Source organism: Cololabis saira, chromosome 5, assembly GCF_033807715.1.
Source record: "Cololabis saira isolate AMF1-May2022 chromosome 5, fColSai1.1, whole genome shotgun sequence".
NCBI lineage: Eukaryota > Metazoa > Chordata > Actinopteri > Beloniformes > Belonidae > Cololabis > Cololabis saira.
The window spans coordinates 44,953,705-44,973,403 of record NC_084591.1 but is presented as its reverse complement, the minus strand read 5'-3'; the positions used below and the strand labels follow the sequence as shown (position 1 = coordinate 44,973,403).

The window sequence follows — 19,699 nt, the reverse complement described above, 5'->3', positions numbered from 1 at the left end:
CAGTGTGACGTCATGAAAACGGAAAGCTCAGAACAAATTAGTTATTAATTATTTCTGGCTAATTATTCTGAAAAGGTTTGTAAAGTTTCATTGATTACAAAATATTGCCTGATTTGTTTTCTATAAAAAAAAATCAAAATGTTTTCCTCTCAGTACATTTATGTATTTATTACAATATTACAATGTCTTTTGTTAATAATGTAAATTGTTAAAACAATCAACGAGGGAAAAAAAAAATCTCATCTGCATCACACACTAAATGTAAGTAAGTTTACATGTATTCGTTAACAGTTTTACATAATAATGCCTGACAATCTCTATTTAGAGCCTTTCATAAATGTATTTAAAAATGCAATTTTAGAAAAAAACACAGCCAAAAATAGTTTATTAGTAAATTAAGCAGGAGTTTTATATCCTTTATATTATCTCCATTTATTTCATAACTGAATTATCAACCAGTAATAAAACAAACTTTCACAGTAATTTAAACTAAAGAAGTAATAATTCTCCTCATCCTGCTGATACTGCTCTTCTCTGATCCAGATTTAAAATATCCTGAAGTAACAATATTGTTATACGACTATAACAATAATGAGGGAAGTTTTATCCCATTATGCATACAGTTTGAGCCTTTTGTAGAAGGTTTATCATTATTATTATGTCTGAACAATAACAATAACTACAATAAGAATATTGTTAGTAACACATGGCAGATGAAGAAAAAACCATTCACCTTTCAACTATTACCAAATAATAATAATAATAACAATAATAATAACACAATAATATGCTGTGACAATGCACCTTTCAATAATCATGTCTACCTCATACTGCTGCACCTTTCACTTTTTAAAAATTGTATATATGTTAATAAGAGCTGTCATTTGTCTATTGCCAATTTACTGTACAGTGAGCAAAAATAACAGAGTTAAATTCCACGTCTTGTCTGACCTGGCCAAATAAACATGATTCTGATTCTGATTCTGATTCTTATTAAATGTTAAATTCATTTGTAAAAAATATTCATCCCATGTGCTAATTTCCTGAGAGAAAACCCATTGAAATCATGTTTTTCTTACCTGAAGTCGGTTTAGATCCAGCGTGCAACAGTGCGTTTGGTTTTTGTACTGGAGTTTTTCATGGTGATGGAATGGGGGGTCACAATGATACACACCCATACAAAAACCTCCCAACAACAAACTGACTCTCCCCCATTGTTATGTTGGAAAAAGTAAAGTTTGAAATAAAACAAAAGCATATACAGTATATAAATAGATATAAATAATGTATTAACTTAAATTTGTCATTTGAATTTTCAATTCAAGTACATTTTAAAAAGCTGTCGTTGGGATACGACGCTACATAAATGCTCATGTCCAGCATTAAAGTCAGGGTGCTGGGTGGAGTTTTTGTATCAGGATGTATCACAGTGTACTACAACTACCACAGTGATACGTCCTGTGACAAAAACCTTTTGCAACTGTAAATGTATAAAACAAAATAAAAGTACGACCACTTGATTATTTATTAGGCTCTGTTCAATCTGTTGGTTTCCTTATCTAGGTTATAATATTGGTGTTTTGATTTGCGTTTCCTTAATTGGAATTATTTAAAATGAGTTGAATTTTAGTCTTGAAGTGTCTTGAAAGAACATCTGTTGATTTGATGATATAAAAATAAAGCTGAACTGAATTGAACTAAATATTAGCCTACTAATCAATTAATATAGTAGCCCCTTTATTTGACAAGAAATTGAATTAATAATTTATAAAAGATCATTTATTTTAATCATCAAAATATCATCAAATATCAAAAATGAGTTTTTTAGTTTCCTGACAGTGGACTTGACAGATATGCTGTTGGAGCAGTTTTGTTAAATTCAAGTGACCAAAGGATGAATGACGGGATGTCAAGCAACATAAAGCATTTAATATACAAAGAAAACAAATATTTTAACACACACAAACTCTTCTATGTCGCTATTTTGAAATGTGTTGCATTTTTTTGACCGTTTAAACTTGTTTTATTAAAACAGTTTTCTTAAAACAACCTCCTTAAAATAAGGCCCTTAACACAATATTTCACATCTCATGTATCAAAATTAAAATTCACCATCAAAAAAACGATATGATTTTTAAAGCAATGACTGAGAATAATAATAATGATATAAATATCGACTAAAATAATAATAAAAAAAGAAAAGAATATGTGTGTAGAGTAAAGTGAAAAGTTCCTGATGGAGTCTGAGTACAAAATCACTGACAGTTTGCGGAGATGTTCAGACGAAGGTTTTTGTAGGAGGGTTTATCACAGTGTACTATAACGGCAACCACAGTGATATATGGTAATACAAAAACCTGTTCTGCAGTGAACTGGACAACAGCATCACTTTCCTGAAAGAAATAGAGAGCACTAAAAGGTTTTAGAGGTTTAAAAATGTTGTTTTAAACAAAGAAGAAAGACAACATTTACAGAAGAATAAAGTAAACATGCAAAATTAGATGCAAACCTTTTTTTTTATTCATTTATTTATTCCATCCTGAATGCCATGGTGAAACACAAGTTCAGAAGTTAATATATATGTTACTTTCAGTAAAGATCAGATGTCGTAAATTAATATCATATATCATATACCATATCATATCATCAGTACATTCATGCATATTTAACCCTTTGGCGTCAGAAACTATTGATATTTGTATAGTCTGCATTGTTTTGTTGTTTTTTTAATGCACTCAGCACTAAAAAACTAATAACTGTAGTTCATATTCAGGTGTTTTTCATTGTGTAGGATGGAATCCAGAGTGAAAAAGGACGATACAAAAACCTGTTCTCAACTGAAGTGAAGGACAAAGAACAAATGAAAGAAGTCCACTGCTGATTTTAAAAATCTGGGAAACACATGATAGCATGGTAATTATTACTGCCAAACCAATCTAAAAGTGTTATAGCACTAATGTTACGTTAGAACAAGAAGTATATTATACGTGATGTTAAACGCTGAAGTTTTAGTAAGAGGCTGAACCACAGCAGCGGCCACAGTGACACGTCCTGTTACAGAAATAACACAAACTGACAATAACTGCAGACCTACATCTTCACATGGTAAAATTAACAAAAGGTAAAATAAGATGTACATTTACAAAAAGTATCATCTAAAAAATTTACAAAATTGTTCCACTATATGTCATCTTTTATTCTTCATTTGTTGCTTTTTTAAAAGTTCATACGCCTATTGAAAATGCCGAAAATAGCACAATAGACTAAAAATAAAAATAGGCTTTACTTCATAATTTTATCAGCAACTGAAATGAATGACCAACAAAACCTTCCACATTATTGGTGAGAAAGCTTTGCCGGAGACCTGTGGACTCGTAGACGACATGTGACAAGGTTTTTGTAATGACATGTGTCACTGTGTGGGGTGGGAGCCACGGTGATAAATGTCATTACAAAAACCTGTCCTGAACTCGGATGAAGCATAAAACCAACAAGCCTCAAGAAAAACAACATCACATCTTTTCAACAAATCACAAGGATTTGATATATATTGTTTATTATATTTGCCTTAACATTGGAGGGAATGTAACACTATTTTTCTTCTTTTTCACAAAAATTAAGACAATCACAAAATGTGGCTTATTATAATATGATGACATGTGAGTACTACTTCAGTTTTGTACTTCTTAAAATGTGAAATAAAATTACAATAACAGCAAGTATGTCATGTTCAGTACGCAGTGTGAAGTTTTTATGAGGTACAGTAGAAATGACAATAGTGGATTTTCATTTATACTGTAATACATTAAAGACAAAGCCTCATTTTCTCAGTGAATACAAGCAGTGGATGATGATGATGATGATGATGATGATGATGATAAAGAAAAACAAATCACTGTCTTCAACAAAACTCTACGACGGAGTATTGGGCCAAACTAAGACAATAAAAAAATTACGAGAATAAAGTCATAATAATATGAGAATTAAGTCGTAAAATTATGAGAATAAAGTCATAATGTTGCGAGAATAAAGTCATAATGTTGCGAGAATAAAGTCGTAATATTACGAGAATAAAGTCATAATTTATGAGAACTCTAACAGGAAGAGCTTCTTCTCCCTGTGTTAAAATGAGGAATATTGAACATCTTGTGAAGTTATATTTTGGTATTGGTTTCACAATTAAGGAAATACTTAATCTTTTGGCACATCAGCATCAAATTATTATCAGTATAAGGACTTTAAAATGATAGTGCAAACGACTCTATTTCGAAGAAGGAACCACACAGACCTGGAAGAAATTGCATATTTTGTGGAAGAGGAAAATCTTTATGATCACCCTCATTGTTTCCTGAGAAACAACAAAACCTCTTTGAATGGCAGCAGATGTAACCACCGATAGCCTTGCAGTCACCACTACTATACTATACTATACTATACTATACTATACTATACTATACTATACTCAGGGGTGCACACAAGCCGGGACTCGAGGGCCAGTCTACTGCACGTTTTAGATGTTTCCCTGCCTCAACACAACCCTGATAGACAAGGCTGTGTCACCAACAGAGTTGTGTAAACCTTGATGACATGTTGATGACGACCAGTGATTAGAATCAGGTGTGTTGAAGACAGGGAAACATCTAAAACATGCAGTAGACTAGCCCTCGAGTCCCGGCTTGTGTGCACCCCTGACTATACTATACTATACTATACTGTACTATACTATACTATACTATACTATACTATACTATACCAGACACTCCTCTTCCACAAAAGACGTATGTGCTCTTCCTGTTAGAGTTTTCATAAATTACCACTTTATTCTCGTAATTTTACGACTTTATTCTCATAATATTACGACTTTATTCTCATAATATTACGACTATTACAACGGGGGGGAGTTGCCATGAGTGCGAGGGCCCGTTCATCGCTGCTTGCAGCTTTCATTATTTTGTATTACTTTATTCTCGTAATTTCCATATTTTTTTTGTCTTAGTTTGGCCCTAATACTCCGTCGTAACTCTCTGATGTAAAGATATTAAAAAAAATTAAGTGTGCACGGCCCTCAGGCGCCAAGAGGTTTGTGGTACTAACTATTTATTTTTACTCAGTTAAGTAGCCATCTATGGGCATTGATACCATTCATCCTAACAAAGTAAATTAAAAAAACTACTGAGACTACTGAGTAAGACATGGAGATTTTACATATTTACCAACTGATCTGACCAATGATAAGATGCACTGAGAGGTCAGAGGTGAGAAATGACCTGATGACAGTCATGGTGGCTGACTCAGTCTCATCCAGTGACTCTGAGCTTCATTATGATTCTTAGCAGCATTTTAGTGCAAACAGAAAGTCAGCTGATCCTGGAGGGTACAATAAACTCTGAGCTCTTAACTTCTACCAACTTTTCAGTTAACTACTTTTTTTTCTCTTTTTTAACTGCATCATGAATAAAAAAGATATTTTTGTCACAACACTGTTGATTTCATGTTTATTTGTAAGCAAAATTACTTTAACCTGTGTAGCATTTCTGCCTGCTGCATGTGACAGTGATTTTGTGTTCAGGAAAGTATGTTTTAAATGTGAGTCACTCACAAACGACAAAGACAGTTGAAAAAGTAGAGGTTTGGACATAAAAAAGTCTGTACAGCCTGTGCGCACTTTTGGACTTGTGGTTATCAACTACTGGCTAATATTTATGTAACATACAGGAAACAATCTTCACCACAGCAGGTGCTTCCGCATCCAGACGACTAACTGGAAGTTTAGACTGAAATCACTCTGACAATGACAGCAGCTCACACCAAAGCAGGCCTGAGGTGAACTTGTAAGTTGTGAACATGGAAGTTATTGTTATTCATTCAGCATTTACCATATTTTAACATGTGACAAAAAACATAAGCACCTTTTCTCCAAAGTGTTTAAAATAATGAGAGACCCAACATCCCAAACACTCACACACCTACATAAATATCACAGGATTTGAATTCACCGGTTTAAATCATTTCAGCATCATTAAAAGAGGTTGATCCCTCTGATGATTTTACACGTGAGATCATTAAATACGTTTGTGTAAAAACTCAAACAAGTGCTCATTTGAGAGTCTCATTTGTCTTTTAACTGCATAAAGGGCGTGAGAGTATTATCCTCAAAAGTATTCCTGATTGCATTTGCATTCCTTCGCTGCACTGTGATTCAAAGACAGAGGCCAAGTACATGTGATGGATTTGACATCCCAAAGGTCCATGAGATCTCTTGCCATACTTCAGTACAGAGGTCTCCAATTCCGGTCCGCGAGGTCAGCTGTCCTGCGTGTTTTAGATGTTTCCCTGGTTTTAACACACCCTGATACAAATGACTGTCATTAATAGACCTTGATAAAGTGCTGACGATGACTTAATTGGAATCAGCTGTGTTGGAGCCGGGAAGTATTTAAAACATGCAGGACAGCGGGCCTCGAGGAACCGGACTTGAAGATCCCTGCTTCCGTAGAATTAATAGTGCATTTGTTTGTTTGTTTGTTGACGTGTCACGATACAGTAATCCTGTCACAATTTAGCCAGGCACATTAGTGAAACAATCGTTCACTTTGTGAGACAAGCGCCAAATTTTGCACAGAGTATGTTCTAGGTCTACTTTTTCAAAAAAGCCCGTTAGCCACGCAAAAAAAACAATATGGCTGCCGTTTTCCAAAATGGCTGCCACAAAGCCGTTTTTATATGTTTTTTGACCTGGAATGTGATTGGAAAATCCAATTTTGATTATTCTGACATCAAACTATAATCTTGGGACCCCCCACCCCCTCCCCCATTAGCCATGCAAATAAAAACAATATGGCTGCCATTTTCCAAAATGGCTGCAGGCAAAAGACAGTTTATATGGTTTTTGACCTGGATTGTGATTATATAATTAGATTTTGATTGTTTTGGCATCAAATTATAGTCCCCCCCCCTCCCATTTCTGTATCACATTTTTTCTAATCATCACAATTGCAGGCACACAGCTGTGTGCACTGGTTCACAGCTCTGGGCAATTGGTGGGAGTGTCATCCAATTCAATTTCAAAAATGATGACTATGAGATACTTATAATAAATACAAATGGGAATGGAGAAAAGAGGAAGGGAAGAGGAGAGGAGAAGAAGGGTGAGAGGCACGGCCCAGTGGATCATGTCAGTGCCCCCCTGCAGCATAGGCCTATAGCAGCATATCTACCGCAAAGCTATATTTGAAACTAACTATTATAGTCTTGTTCTATAGCTGCAACTATGACTACTGACTCTAACACACTAGAGTTTACACTTCCTAGAGATTTACCAACACTAACTAGAGGTTTACTAACAGCAACTAGAGGTTTACTAAACACTAACTATAGGCTTTACTAAACAGAAAGGTTTTAAGTTTAGTTTTAAAGGTGGAGGTGGTGTCAGCCTCCTTAACCCAGATTGGAAGTTGGTTCCATAGAAATGGTGCCTGATAGCAGAACGCCCGCCCTCCAAATCTACATTTGGATACTCTAGGAACTACGAGTAAACCTGCACTCCGAGAACGGAGAGCTCTGCCAGGAACATAAGGCACTATCAGGTCTTGCAAATAATGCGGAGCTAAGCCGTTTTGGGCTTTATACGCAAGTAATACAATTTTAAATTGGATTCTAAATTTTACAGTGCAGACAGTGCTTGGCAATACAAAGTGAAATTAGCCTCTCTGAAAGACCTGATCAACGAGAAAGTCACCAACTGCATTGATAGCACAAGCTCCCAGAATTGAAATTGTGGGCTATCTGTCCGTCGTTTCTCACACCAGTCTTCAAAACCTAAAGCCGGGCTTGTTCAACTTCTTCTCTGGAATAGTAGTCGTAAGCTTCCTTCTGGAGCTAGATGCAGCAAGCTGTAACTTGGTGAGCTTGGCATGTTCTTTTCACATGTGAAGCAGAAAGAAAGGACTCTGCTGTTCCAGAAGAAGCCACACCCACCTCTACAAGAGCTCCTATCCACCCACTGTCCTGGAGTAGGGTACCAAGATATCTCAAGGCAGCCATCTCTATGTGGAGACCCCCAAACATAACAAATTGATCTTCGCCATACAGTTCAGGCCATTGCCACTGCACTTGTTTCGCAAGTGCATAGATTGGTTGGTCTGCAGTTTATGACAGGGACCTGATCTGGATTCAGGTATTTAATAGTATCTCTGATTTTGTCCATGGTATGTTTTACTGTGGCAACTGAATGGGAGTGTACACACAAGGCAAGCTGGCAAAGACTGGTGTGAGACTGGGGCTTAAATACTGCTGGCATGATTGCCAGTGATTGTATGCAGGTGTTCACACTTTACAGGCAGGGAGCAGAACTAGACACACCCAGGCCAGACTGTGACACTGTAAGCACTTTCAGTGGTTCTCAAACTTTTTTGACCCTGACCCAAAAGATAAATTTGAAGATTGCGCGGGACCCAAAATAGTGAAAACAGCAGATCTACAAGCTCACAACGTGTCACGTAGCACTATGAGCTTGTAAATTGGCGATCATCGTAAACATTTTTTATAAATGTTTTTTTTTTTTAAGATTTTAATCCGGTTAAAATTTAGAAACTTCATTTCTATTTGAATTGCAACAGAAAACAGACATTAGTCAAAATTGGCCCACCATCTTGAAAACTGGAAGCCATATTTCATTTGTATTGACATCATAGAATTTGTTATGCCAAAACACATGCATTTGGATAAAGAGATCATTAAAATATGTTCAGCAATTCAAGTTCTACACTGACAACCTTTTTTTTAGCTTTCATAAGACAGCCATCTTGAAAAATGGCCGCCATCTTGGATTTTCAGGTGGCTAACGGGCTTTTCTGCATAAGTAGGTACTAGGCAATGTTCATGCAAAATTTGGTGCTTGTCTCACAATGTGAACGATTCTCCTAAAAACCTGACTTAATTTCCCTCACTAATTAGGTTTGTTGAGGACTCAAACGCGGGAGAGCGGGAGGCAGGAGTCCACCAAAACAAAGCAAAACCAAAGCTGAGCAGGATCCAAAAAGGGCAGACCAAAAACCAGAACTGAAACAGGATCAAAAACTTGACATGCCACATGGAGGAAGGAAACAGTACGGACCAGCAGGGAGCAGGGGAAAGACAAGACTAGATATACAGAGGAGATAACGAGACACAGGTGCAGACAATCAGGGCAGACGGGAAACAGGAGGGACAGAACTGAAACACAAACTGGGGGAAATGTCAACCACTGACAGGCTCATAACACTTTTCCTTGACTTGATTTCTGAGCTTTTAATGAAAAACTGTCATTTTTATTTTCAAGATCTGAAGTCTTGTGGTGCTGTCAACTGTCGTAACTGACTGCTGCATCTGGTTCAGCCCTTCCTTTTTTTTTTTTTTTTTTTACCTTGTCTGCACACATATTAATGATTGATACCATGATGGTAGAAACCAAAGGCATACTGTATATATGTGCATTATTACTATATTTAATATACATATATATACGCATACATATGCATACACATACATAAATATACACATACAAATCCAGTGATTTTTTTATTTTATTTTTAATTTTTTTTTGGGGGGGGGGGGGGTGACGACATCCACTGCCAATCCAGGAAGCAGGAACACACGGAGACACACGTCAAGCACTGGAAATCTGCAACAAAAAACCACAAACAAAACACAAAACCGACAAAACCAACACGGAACCGACCAAAACACGAACAGCAATCGACCCAAATCTTGAGATCTGATCGCAGTCTGAGCTAAGCTACCGCTACCTAACCCCAAAAATCTGCCCATCAGCCCTTCCTCAAGGGACGGATCCCAGATGTCCCAACAACGCATCACAAAAACCCAACCCAGGGTGGGCGGAGGGGGCCCGGAGGAGGGTCCAGGCTAACACATGGTCCAAGTTCCGGGGGCCGTCCTCAAGGGACCAGGCAGACCGGTGAGACGGTTCGGGGGGTCGCCCTCGGGGCGTGGCAGACCGGAGAGACAGTTCGGGGGGTCGCCCTCGGGGCGTGGCAGACCGGAGAGACAGTTCGGGGGGTCGCCCTCGGGGCCGGGCCAACCGGCGAGACAGTTCCGGGGGGTCGCCCTCGGGGCGTGGCAGACCGGAGAGACAGTTCGGGGGGTCGCCCTCGGGGCGTGGCAGGCCGGAGAGACAGTTCGGGGGGTCGCCCTCGGGGCCGGGCCAACCGGCGAGACAGTTCCGGGGGGTCGCCCTCGGGGCGTGGCAGACCGGAGAGACAGTTCGGGGTTCGCCCTCGGGGCGTGGCAGACCGGAGAGACAGTTTGGGGGGTTGCCCTCGGGGCCGACGACGGCGTCGATGCCAGCCCCAGCTAGCCGCTGTTCCGGTGGTGGTCCCGGACGCATCAGCCCCTTCTCCGGTGATGTTCCCGGACCCCCCGCAGCCAGCACCACTGACCCAGGTTCCCCCGCAGCCAGCGCCACGGACCCGGGTACCCCCGCAGCCAGCACCACGGACCCGGGTTCCCCCGCAGCCAGCGCCACGGACCCGGGTTTCCCTGCAGCCAGTGCCACGGACCCGGGTTCCCCCGCAGCCAGCGTCCCGGACCCGGGCTCCCCCGCAGTCAGCACCCCGGACCCGGGCTCCCCCGCAGCCAGCGCCATGGACCCGGGTTCCCCCGCAGCCAGCGCCACGGACCCGGGTTCCCCCGCAGCCAGCGCCACGGACCCGGGTTCCCCCGCAGCCAGCACCCCGGACCCGGGCTCCCCCGCAGCCAGCGCCGAGGACCCGGGTTCCCCCTCAGCCAGCTCCTCGTATCCTGAGTTCCCCGCCAAGTCGAGGTTCCCCGCTAAGTCGTCCAAGTTCCCTGCCAAGTCGTCCAAGTTTGCCGCCAAGTCGTCCAAGTTCCCCGCCACGCCTTCCAAGCCTCACGCCAAGCCTTCCAAGCCCCACGCCAAGCCTTCCAGGCCCCACGCCAAGCCTGCCAGGGCCGCCGCCAAGTCTTCCAGGCCCCCGCCAAGTCTTCCAGGCCCCCCGCCAAGTCTTCCAGGCCCCCCGCCAAGTCTTCCAGGCCCCTCGCCAAGTCGTCTAGGCCCCACGACAAGTCGTCCAGGCCCCACGCCAAGGCCCAAGCCTAAGCCTCGAGGACGACCCCCCGGAACTGTCTCGCAGGTCTGCCCGGTCCCGAGGACGGCCCCCGGAACTTTGGCCGTGTGTGGGCCTGGGCCTTCCCCCAGGCTCCACCCGCCCTGGGTGATATGTCCATGAGGGACATCTGGGAACTGTCCCTTGAGGGGGGGTTATTTCAGTGGTTGACATTTCCCCCAGTTTGTGTTTCTGTTTTGCCCCGCCTGTCTTCCATCTGCCCTGATTGTTCACACCTGCGTCTCGTTACCCCCTTGTGTATATCTGGTCTTGTCTTTCCCTTGCTCCTTGTGGTTCCGTACTGTGCTTCCCTCCATGTGTCCTGCCAAGTTTTTGCTTAAGTTTTTTGATCCTGCCAAGCAGCGCTTTTGGTTTTTGTTTTTTGTAAATAAACCCTTTTTTGTTGAACTCCTGCCTCTCGCTCTCCTGCATCTGGGTCCTCACCACACCAGCCAGACAGAAGGCCTGACAGAGCCCACCGTTAGCTATGGCAACCATCTATCAAAAGACTCCCTCTCTAATTCTGTATAAATCAGAATGTAAAGAATTATATTAAAAAAAGACGTAAAAATTCCCTCGCAGTACAGTTGCCCTGGATGGGAGATTGAATTATGAAGACAAAAAACATACTTGAACCTGACTTTGAATATGTTTATTTCTGCTACAACGTTGGACATTTTAACAGTTTTACCAGTTATTACTATGATGTAACCTTTCAGGAGCATGTTGCCTCCGTTTCCCGGTCTGGCTGGTTCGCTCTGTACAAAAATCAGGAAAATCCGACCCTACCTGACATACAACACAGCTCTTGGTTCAGGCTCTGGTCATGTCACGTATTGACGACTGTAATCCCTTGTTGGTCGGCCTTCCTGCTGCTCAGTTAAACCTCTGCAGATGACCCAGAATGCAGCAGCATGTCTGGTCAACCAGCCCAAGAGAGCTCATGTCACTTTGCTGCTAATATCTCTGCACTGGCATCGAGTTGCAGCATCAAGTTCGAAGCTCTGCTTCTGGCTAACAAAAAATCACCCAAACGGCTCCTCAATACCTTCACTCCTTCATCCAGAGCTACACTCCCTCTACCTTCATTCCTTCATCCAGAGCTACTCTCCCTCTACCTTCACTCCTTCATCCAGAGCTACACTCCCTCTACCTTCATTCCTTCATCCAGAGCTACACTCCCTCTACCTTCACTCCTTCATCCAGAGCTGCAATCCCTCTACCTTCACTGCTTCATCCAGAGCTACACTCCCTCTACCTTCACTCCTTCATCCAGAGCTACACTTCCTCTACCTTCACTGCTTCATCCAGAGCTACACTCCCTCTACCTTCACTCCTTCATCCAGAGCTACACTCCCTCTACCTTCACTTCTTCATCCAGAGCTACACTCCCTCTACCTTCATTCCTTCATCTAGAGCTACACTCCCTCTGCCTTCACTCATTCATCCAGAGCTACACTCCCTCTACCTTCACTCCTTCATCCAGAGCTACACTCCCTCTACCTTCACTCCTTCATCCAGAGCTACACTCCCTCTACCTTCACTCCCTCATCCAGAGCTACACTCCCTGTACCTTCACTCCTTCATCCAGAGCTACTCTCCCTCTACCATCACTCCTTCATCTAGAGCTACAGTACACTCCCTCTACCTTCACTCTTTCATCCAGAGCTACTCTCCCTCTACCTTCAGTTCTTCATCCAGAGCTACACTCCCTCTACCTTCACAACGTGGCGTGAAATCAGCAACTAGACTCTTCTGTTTGCAGGCCGGAGCTTCAGGAGCTGCGTGCTGGCCTGCTTCCACCTGCCTGCACCACACCGCATTTTTTAAATTCAATTCATATCAATACGGTTCGTTACTAAAGATACATTTGCTGCCAGATTCAGATAAGTTTATTTGGATGTAGAGACAACCGGCTCCTGTTTCACTGGAAGGATTCTTACTTTAGTTTATTTGGAGTTGAAGGACCAAAGGACTCATCTACAGAAGAGTATTAGGGCAATGCAGGAGAAAAAATATTTGAGAGGGGAAGATTTTTTTTTATTGGGCACTTCGAGAAAAAAGTCAACATGCAGAGAAAAAAGTTGAAATGTCCAGATTAATGTTGAAATACAATTTCAAGAATAAAGTCGAAATTTCGCCCTGTTTTTAACATTTCAACTTTATTCACAAAATGTTGACTTTTTTCTCAACATTTTGACCTTTTCTTGAAATTGTACTTCTGTAGCTCCATTAGGATGAGCAAAACAGTGAAAATCACATCTCTGGACAATAAACAGACCAAATTAACCAAAACATTAAAAAGCCACTTGTAGGTTTTTGCATTTTGTTTGAGTGAAATCTTCATGACAGATCAGATGACTACGTATATTAAAAATATATAATTTATTCATTTCATAATGTGAATATTAAGATGTATTATCATCAATACATTAAAATGGCTGCATGAAGTGTATGTGATGTGTAGAGTGTTGGACATGGAGCTGACATTAAGGTCTGACAAAGAGGAAGTTTACGCTGACTGTTGGCAAACGGATGTATCTTTATTTAATTCAAACCACAGGAAACAAATATCTCAAGGGAGAGTCCCCAAAAACTGTAGAGAAGGAAAGGCCTCATAAATATCCCTGAAGGCATTTTTTTCTTTTGTTAAACCAAGTATTTGTACATGAAGTCAACTGACATACATCACTGTGATGGCTACTTTGACTACTGGGGGAAAGGAACACAAGTCACAGTAACTTCTGGTAAGTAAAACCCTAATATACATGTATTTCAAACAATTCAATACTTTTCTCTGATTTACAATTATATTTACATTAGTTTCATTAATTACACAACTAGGATCTACACTGTATGAAATCTCTAGACACTTTTTGGGCATGTTCTGGTATTTCCTTTAAAGTCAGATAATTTAGTAAATTAAAACGAGTGTCTGAGAGGTTTTTGTACTAAAGTACTATAGAAACGTGTCACTGTGACTACTACTTTGACTACTGGGGAAAAGGAACGGTGGTCACTGTCACAACAGGTAAAAAACAGAGCTTTTTGTTTTTACACCAGAATTTTAAGAATCACACTGTTTAATTTAGACTTTAGATGCATCAATGACATGTTAAAAAACATTGTTTAGTGTATTAAATATCTTCATATAACATTGTGACTGTGCCTTTGACAACTCAAGAAAATGAACAGTGGTAACCGTCACAGCAGGTCGAGACAGCTCTTTATTTCAATGTAATAATCTGAAAGTAGTAAATATCACATTGTAATGTTCAGTGTAGAACATTTAGACCTCAGTGGCATCAACAGAGTCTTTGAGAAGTTTTTGTATGATGGATATGTTGAGACGCAGCACTGTGATTACGCTTTTGACTACTGGGGGAAAGGCACTATGGTTACAGTCACTTCAGGTAAGTCAAACTATTTTTTTCTTCCTTTAATGTGTAGATTTTGTTTTAAAAACAGTATTTTTCTGTTTTGGGGAAATACAGTTGATGCCATGCAGCTCATTAATTTCATTAATTTCTGTACAACAAATCTGTTATTGTAACGTCTAAACGTTGTTTAGGAAAACCTCGTCAATTTAAGGATCTGATTGTCTAATTCTAATATTCAATGGAAATACACCAGATATTAGATTTTTTTAGATTACATATAAAAGATTGAGAATGGAAACTATTAATCAGTGATCAGGTTTTAGTTTGGTGTAGTTCATGGTTTGTTTTACTGTGATGATACTTTTGACTACTGGGGAAAAGGCACCATGGTCACCGTCACCTCGGGTAGGAAAACGTCATTATTTCAAATTAGAAAAATATACTTTAAATCTTATGAATAAGATATGAATGTTTGCCACAGCTATCAGTCAGCGATAAAACGGCCACCAGATTTTTGTCACTTGACAAAAATGTGTACAAATAACAATAAGAACCTGATATCATTGAATTCAGTTGGATTATAATTCTGTTTTTAATTAATCTTAAATTAAAGACTTTTAAAAGCTAACTACATAAAGGAAACAACAGGACCTAATGGTAGAGAGTTTTTGTTTGGGGTGTGAATGGACTATTTCTACTGTGATAACTTGGCTTTCGACTACTGGGGAAAAGGCACGATGGTAACAGTGTCATCAGGTAAGATTTATACTATTTAAAGTTAACACTGGGATTGTTTTATACTTGTAAATGTCCCTTTTATGTTAAAGTGTAGGTTATTAACTTATAAGGTCTCAAAGTGAAATGTTCTAACAGCGTTTCTACCGACAAAATCTAATTTCCTCAAATGCAACATTGTTTAAAACATTAAAATCTACATGTTTTAGTCCAATTTGAATGAATTTAATGAGAAAGTGAGATTTATTTTTAATTTTTAAGGAGTTTTGCGTTTACTGTTAGTGGAACAGACTTTTTGTACTCAGAGTTAAGTAGATTCATCACTGTGTTACGCTGCTTTTGACTACTGGGGAAAAGGTACAATGGTGACTGTTTCATCAGGTAAGATATCGTTTCATTTGATAACACAAATGCAGAACATTTGTTGTACAAATTTGCTATTAATTCAGTTGATGGATAGTTATTTCTTAATATTTTTTTAAATATGACAAATTACTGTTCAAATGGTGCTCTGAAGAGGAGTTCCACTTTTAGTTAAATGTTTAAAAAAAAAATTTAAAGACTATTGAGGGGGATTAATATTAATATGATAAACAGACTGACTAAATAAAATGGGAAAGCAGCAATTTTCATTCACAGAGAGACTTTGAAACCTTCAACATTCCTCAGTTTTTGGTTCATGGTCTTTTTACATCATTGCATCAAACCAGTAATTTCACCTGTTATTTAAAAAAATGATGAGATATATAACATTACTTGAATTTGTTTTAATTTTCATTTTACATTTGTTTCTCCTGTTTCAGCAACTTCCACAAAACCAACGGTCTTTCCTCTGATGCCGTGCGGCTCTGGAGGAGGAGAAAAAGTCACCCTGGGCTGTCTTGCCACCGATTTCACTCCGTCCTCAGTGACCTTCTCATGGAACCAGGCCGGCACGTCTTTGACAGACTTCATCCAGTACCCTTCGGTACAGAAAAACAACGCTTATATTGGAATAAGTCAAGTCCAAGTGAGCAGACAGGACTGGGACGCAAGAAGACCTTTCCAATGTGTTGCAACTCATGCTGCAGGGAACGTCCAAGGGACTGTTGAAAAGCCAAGTAAGTCTTTTGCTAAGTTATTAATCATTGCTTTTTAGTATTTAATTTAAATTTAAATTTACACATTCACATGTTTGTACGTAACTACTCAAAAATGAATTTTCTTAAATATTATTTATTATTTTTTTAAACAATAGTGTTATAAAATCCCTCTTAACAGTATAATCGTGATACAGCTCGTCTTTATGTATATATATATATATAGATGTGTGTGTATAACTATTTTAATTATTTTATGATTAACCGTTTCTTAATTGAAGAATGTAATGGATTTAATAATTTTATAGCCAACAAAAGAAGCAATGAGTTGCTTGAAGTCATAGTTATTCCTGATAAAAATAAGTAGACAGTGACTAATTACTAAAATCACTACTAATAATCATTAAGTACTTTGTATAATAAAACCTCTATAGCTACAGTGCAGTTCCCACTAGGACATCAATTTAGTGAGTTTTCTGAGAATTATTGTTTGAGTCAGAGTTTACGGCACTTTTGCAAATGAAGTGAAATGAACATCACAGAGTGAAATAATTGGATTCAATTGTTGGGGGAAAAATTCCACCAAACCGCGATTTTAAAAAAGAGGGTTTAAAAGGGGCAGATGTGTAATTTTATTTTGTTCAAATTTAGTCTCGTCCTGTTTCCATCTTCACCTGTCCTGGACTGCAGTGGTGTGGTCCGTTTCTTTCCATCCATCTGAATAATTGTCCTTCTTTCTGTCTCGGTTTTCACTCTCTGTTTATAATTAACATCATTAACATTCACTTCAAATCTGTGTTTGCTTGCCATTCGATGTATATGCAGAAGTGAGTGTTAAAGCTCTGCTCTATGTGAAATAAAAATGAATATATAGTTTCCTCTGGATTAGTATGAACACTTTGGTAAGAAGAGAAACACATTTTCCTTTAAAGGGCATCATCATGATGTGGATATATTTATTCAAGTTAGATAACACGTATTAACTTGATTATATTGTCTTAACCAATAATAATCTGGTAAATCTTGATTAAATAATGATGGCAGCATTTTCCTGGGCTTCTGCATATATATAAAAATATATTATTGCTTGCTTCTGCAAACATATATTTGTGTGTGTGTTTGTTTTTCAGACGTGGTTTATGAGTTACCAACTCTTACAACGGGTTCCTTCATTGATCATGACAAAGATGAGGCTTCCTTCTTCTGCTTTGCCAAAGATTTTTCACCCAAAAAATATGAGATCAGTTGGAGGAAAGACGGCAGCGAAGTCACCGGCAAAATAGACGAGATCAGTTCATTGTCTGGGCAAAGAAAGGACACAAACGGAACGGTGCTGTACAGTGCAGCAAGTTTGTTCGTAGTGAAACACAGTGAGTTGAGTGAAGGTGTGACATTTTCATGCGTGTTTGAGGGGAATTGGGGAAAAACTAATTCAGTAAGGACAGCAAATGAGACCTACAAGGATTCAAGCAGTCCCGGTGGTGAGTACAAAGTTACTTTTTCTATTAATAAAAACAAGAATAAATTGTAAAGGTTTTGCAAAGATTTCGGTTCAACAGCTTTTCATTTATTTTTCCTCAGGTTCTTTAGCATGTCCTACAGCAGATGTGAATGTAAACATCATCGCCCCCAAAGCTGAAGACTTATTTGTAAAACAAAAGGGACAGCTTACATGTCAAATCACGGTCAACAAGGGAACTGTGGAAAAGATCTGGTGGGAGGATGAACGTGATGTACTGGCCGGTACCTCAAAGTTTGTAACAACAAGAAAAAGCTTTGAGCACGTTCTTGACATCACATATGATGAATGGCACCAGGGAGTCACGCGCTACTGCGTTGTTCAACACAGAGACTGGGTTGACCCGCTGAAGACCCGCTATCACAGAAGTAACGGTAAGAACATTTGGATCCACTTTCAACAAAACAATAACAACAGCAACAAAAAACTAATAGTCATTTATGATTTTAATGATTTTAATGATTTCATGATGATGGGTGTTATTTTAAATACTTCTACTTTTTCTAATTTGCTTTTTTTCCTGTAGCACCTATGGAAGAGTATTAGGGCCATGCAGGAGAAAAAATATTTGAGAGGGGAAGATTTTTTTTTTATTGTGCACTTCGAGAAAAAAGTTGAAATGTCGAGATTGATGTTGAAATACAATTTTGAGAAAAAAGTCGAAACGTCGAGAAAAATGTTGAGATACAATTTCAAGAATAAAGTCAAAATTTCCCCTTTTTTCTCAACATTTCGACTTTTTTCTCGAAATGGGACTTCAACATTAATCTCGACATTTCAACCTTTTCCTCGACATTTCGACTTTTTTCTCCAAGTGCATAATGAAAAAAGAATCTTCCTCCTCCAAAATATGATTCTTATTTTTCTCCTGCCTGGCCATAATACTCCGTAAGCACCAGTGTGTTCTGGGTTTCCTGGTATTTGTATCCGTCACACAGAGTCTAAATGTTGTCTTGTGGTTTCAGGAGGAGCTGCTCAGCGTCCTTCAGTGTTTATGTTGCCTCCAGTAGAACACACTAGAAAAGACGTGGTGACCCTGACTTGCTACGTGAAAGACTTCTTCCCTCAGAACATTTTCGTGTCTTGGTTTGTTGATGACGAGGAAGCAGACTCCAAATACAAGTTCAGTACCACAAACGCTGTAGAAAACAACGGATCTTACTCCGCGTACAGCCAGCTAGCCCTCAGCCTGGATCAGTGGCAACAGACTGATGTGGTGTACAGCTGTGTGGTTTACCACGAATCCATCGCTAACTCAACTAAATCCATCGTCAGATCCATTGGATACAGAACATCTGATAAAACCAACCTGGTCAACCTGGACATCAGCCTCCCTGACAAGTGCAGGGCGTAGTAGATGTCGCTGTGTGTCGCTGTGTCCTCTTTTCTTTTTTTGTTCAGTGTCTGTTGCTTGTGATATTGTGTTTATTGACATTGTGTTTGTGTGTTTTGATGCATATTGAAAATAAATAAAAAAAAGTTAACTTCATGTTTGTTGCTTGCCCTTCATGTCTTTACTTAACTGAACTAATATTTGGAGCTAAATGTTGATTTGAAGTGTGCAGTCACAGTCCAGTCCAAGTCAAACATACATTTGGTGTAAATATAAGTTTTACACAACTGTAAAGTTCTGATATAAGAGTTTTTATTTAACGTTTTACTCACAAGAAATACCACCTCCGCACTAACTTAAGGCAGCAATATAATTAAATAAATCTAGTTTTCTCATTATTTGCAGAAAGATACCTAACACAGCTTGTGTGACTTGTCTTTGTGTGCCTGTGTTTCCTCTACTCGCTCTTGCACTCCAAACAAGATAAGTGATTATTATCATCATTATTTTATCTTGGGTTCTGTGTTTCT

The 19,699-nt window shown here is 39.4% G+C and overlaps 1 gene segment (V, D, J or C); it reads left to right on the top strand.

Moving 5' to 3' along the window:
* The window catches only part of LOC133444455 (immunoglobulin mu heavy chain-like), a 132,098-nt gene that overhangs the window by 98,514 nt on the left and 13,885 nt on the right, over window positions 1-19,699 (top strand). The window contains 3 exon segments of the C gene segment in view: window positions 8,017-8,027; window positions 14,109-14,154; window positions 16,042-16,338. Of these exon segments, the coding sequence occupies window positions 8,017-8,027; window positions 14,109-14,154; window positions 16,042-16,338 (354 nt within the window).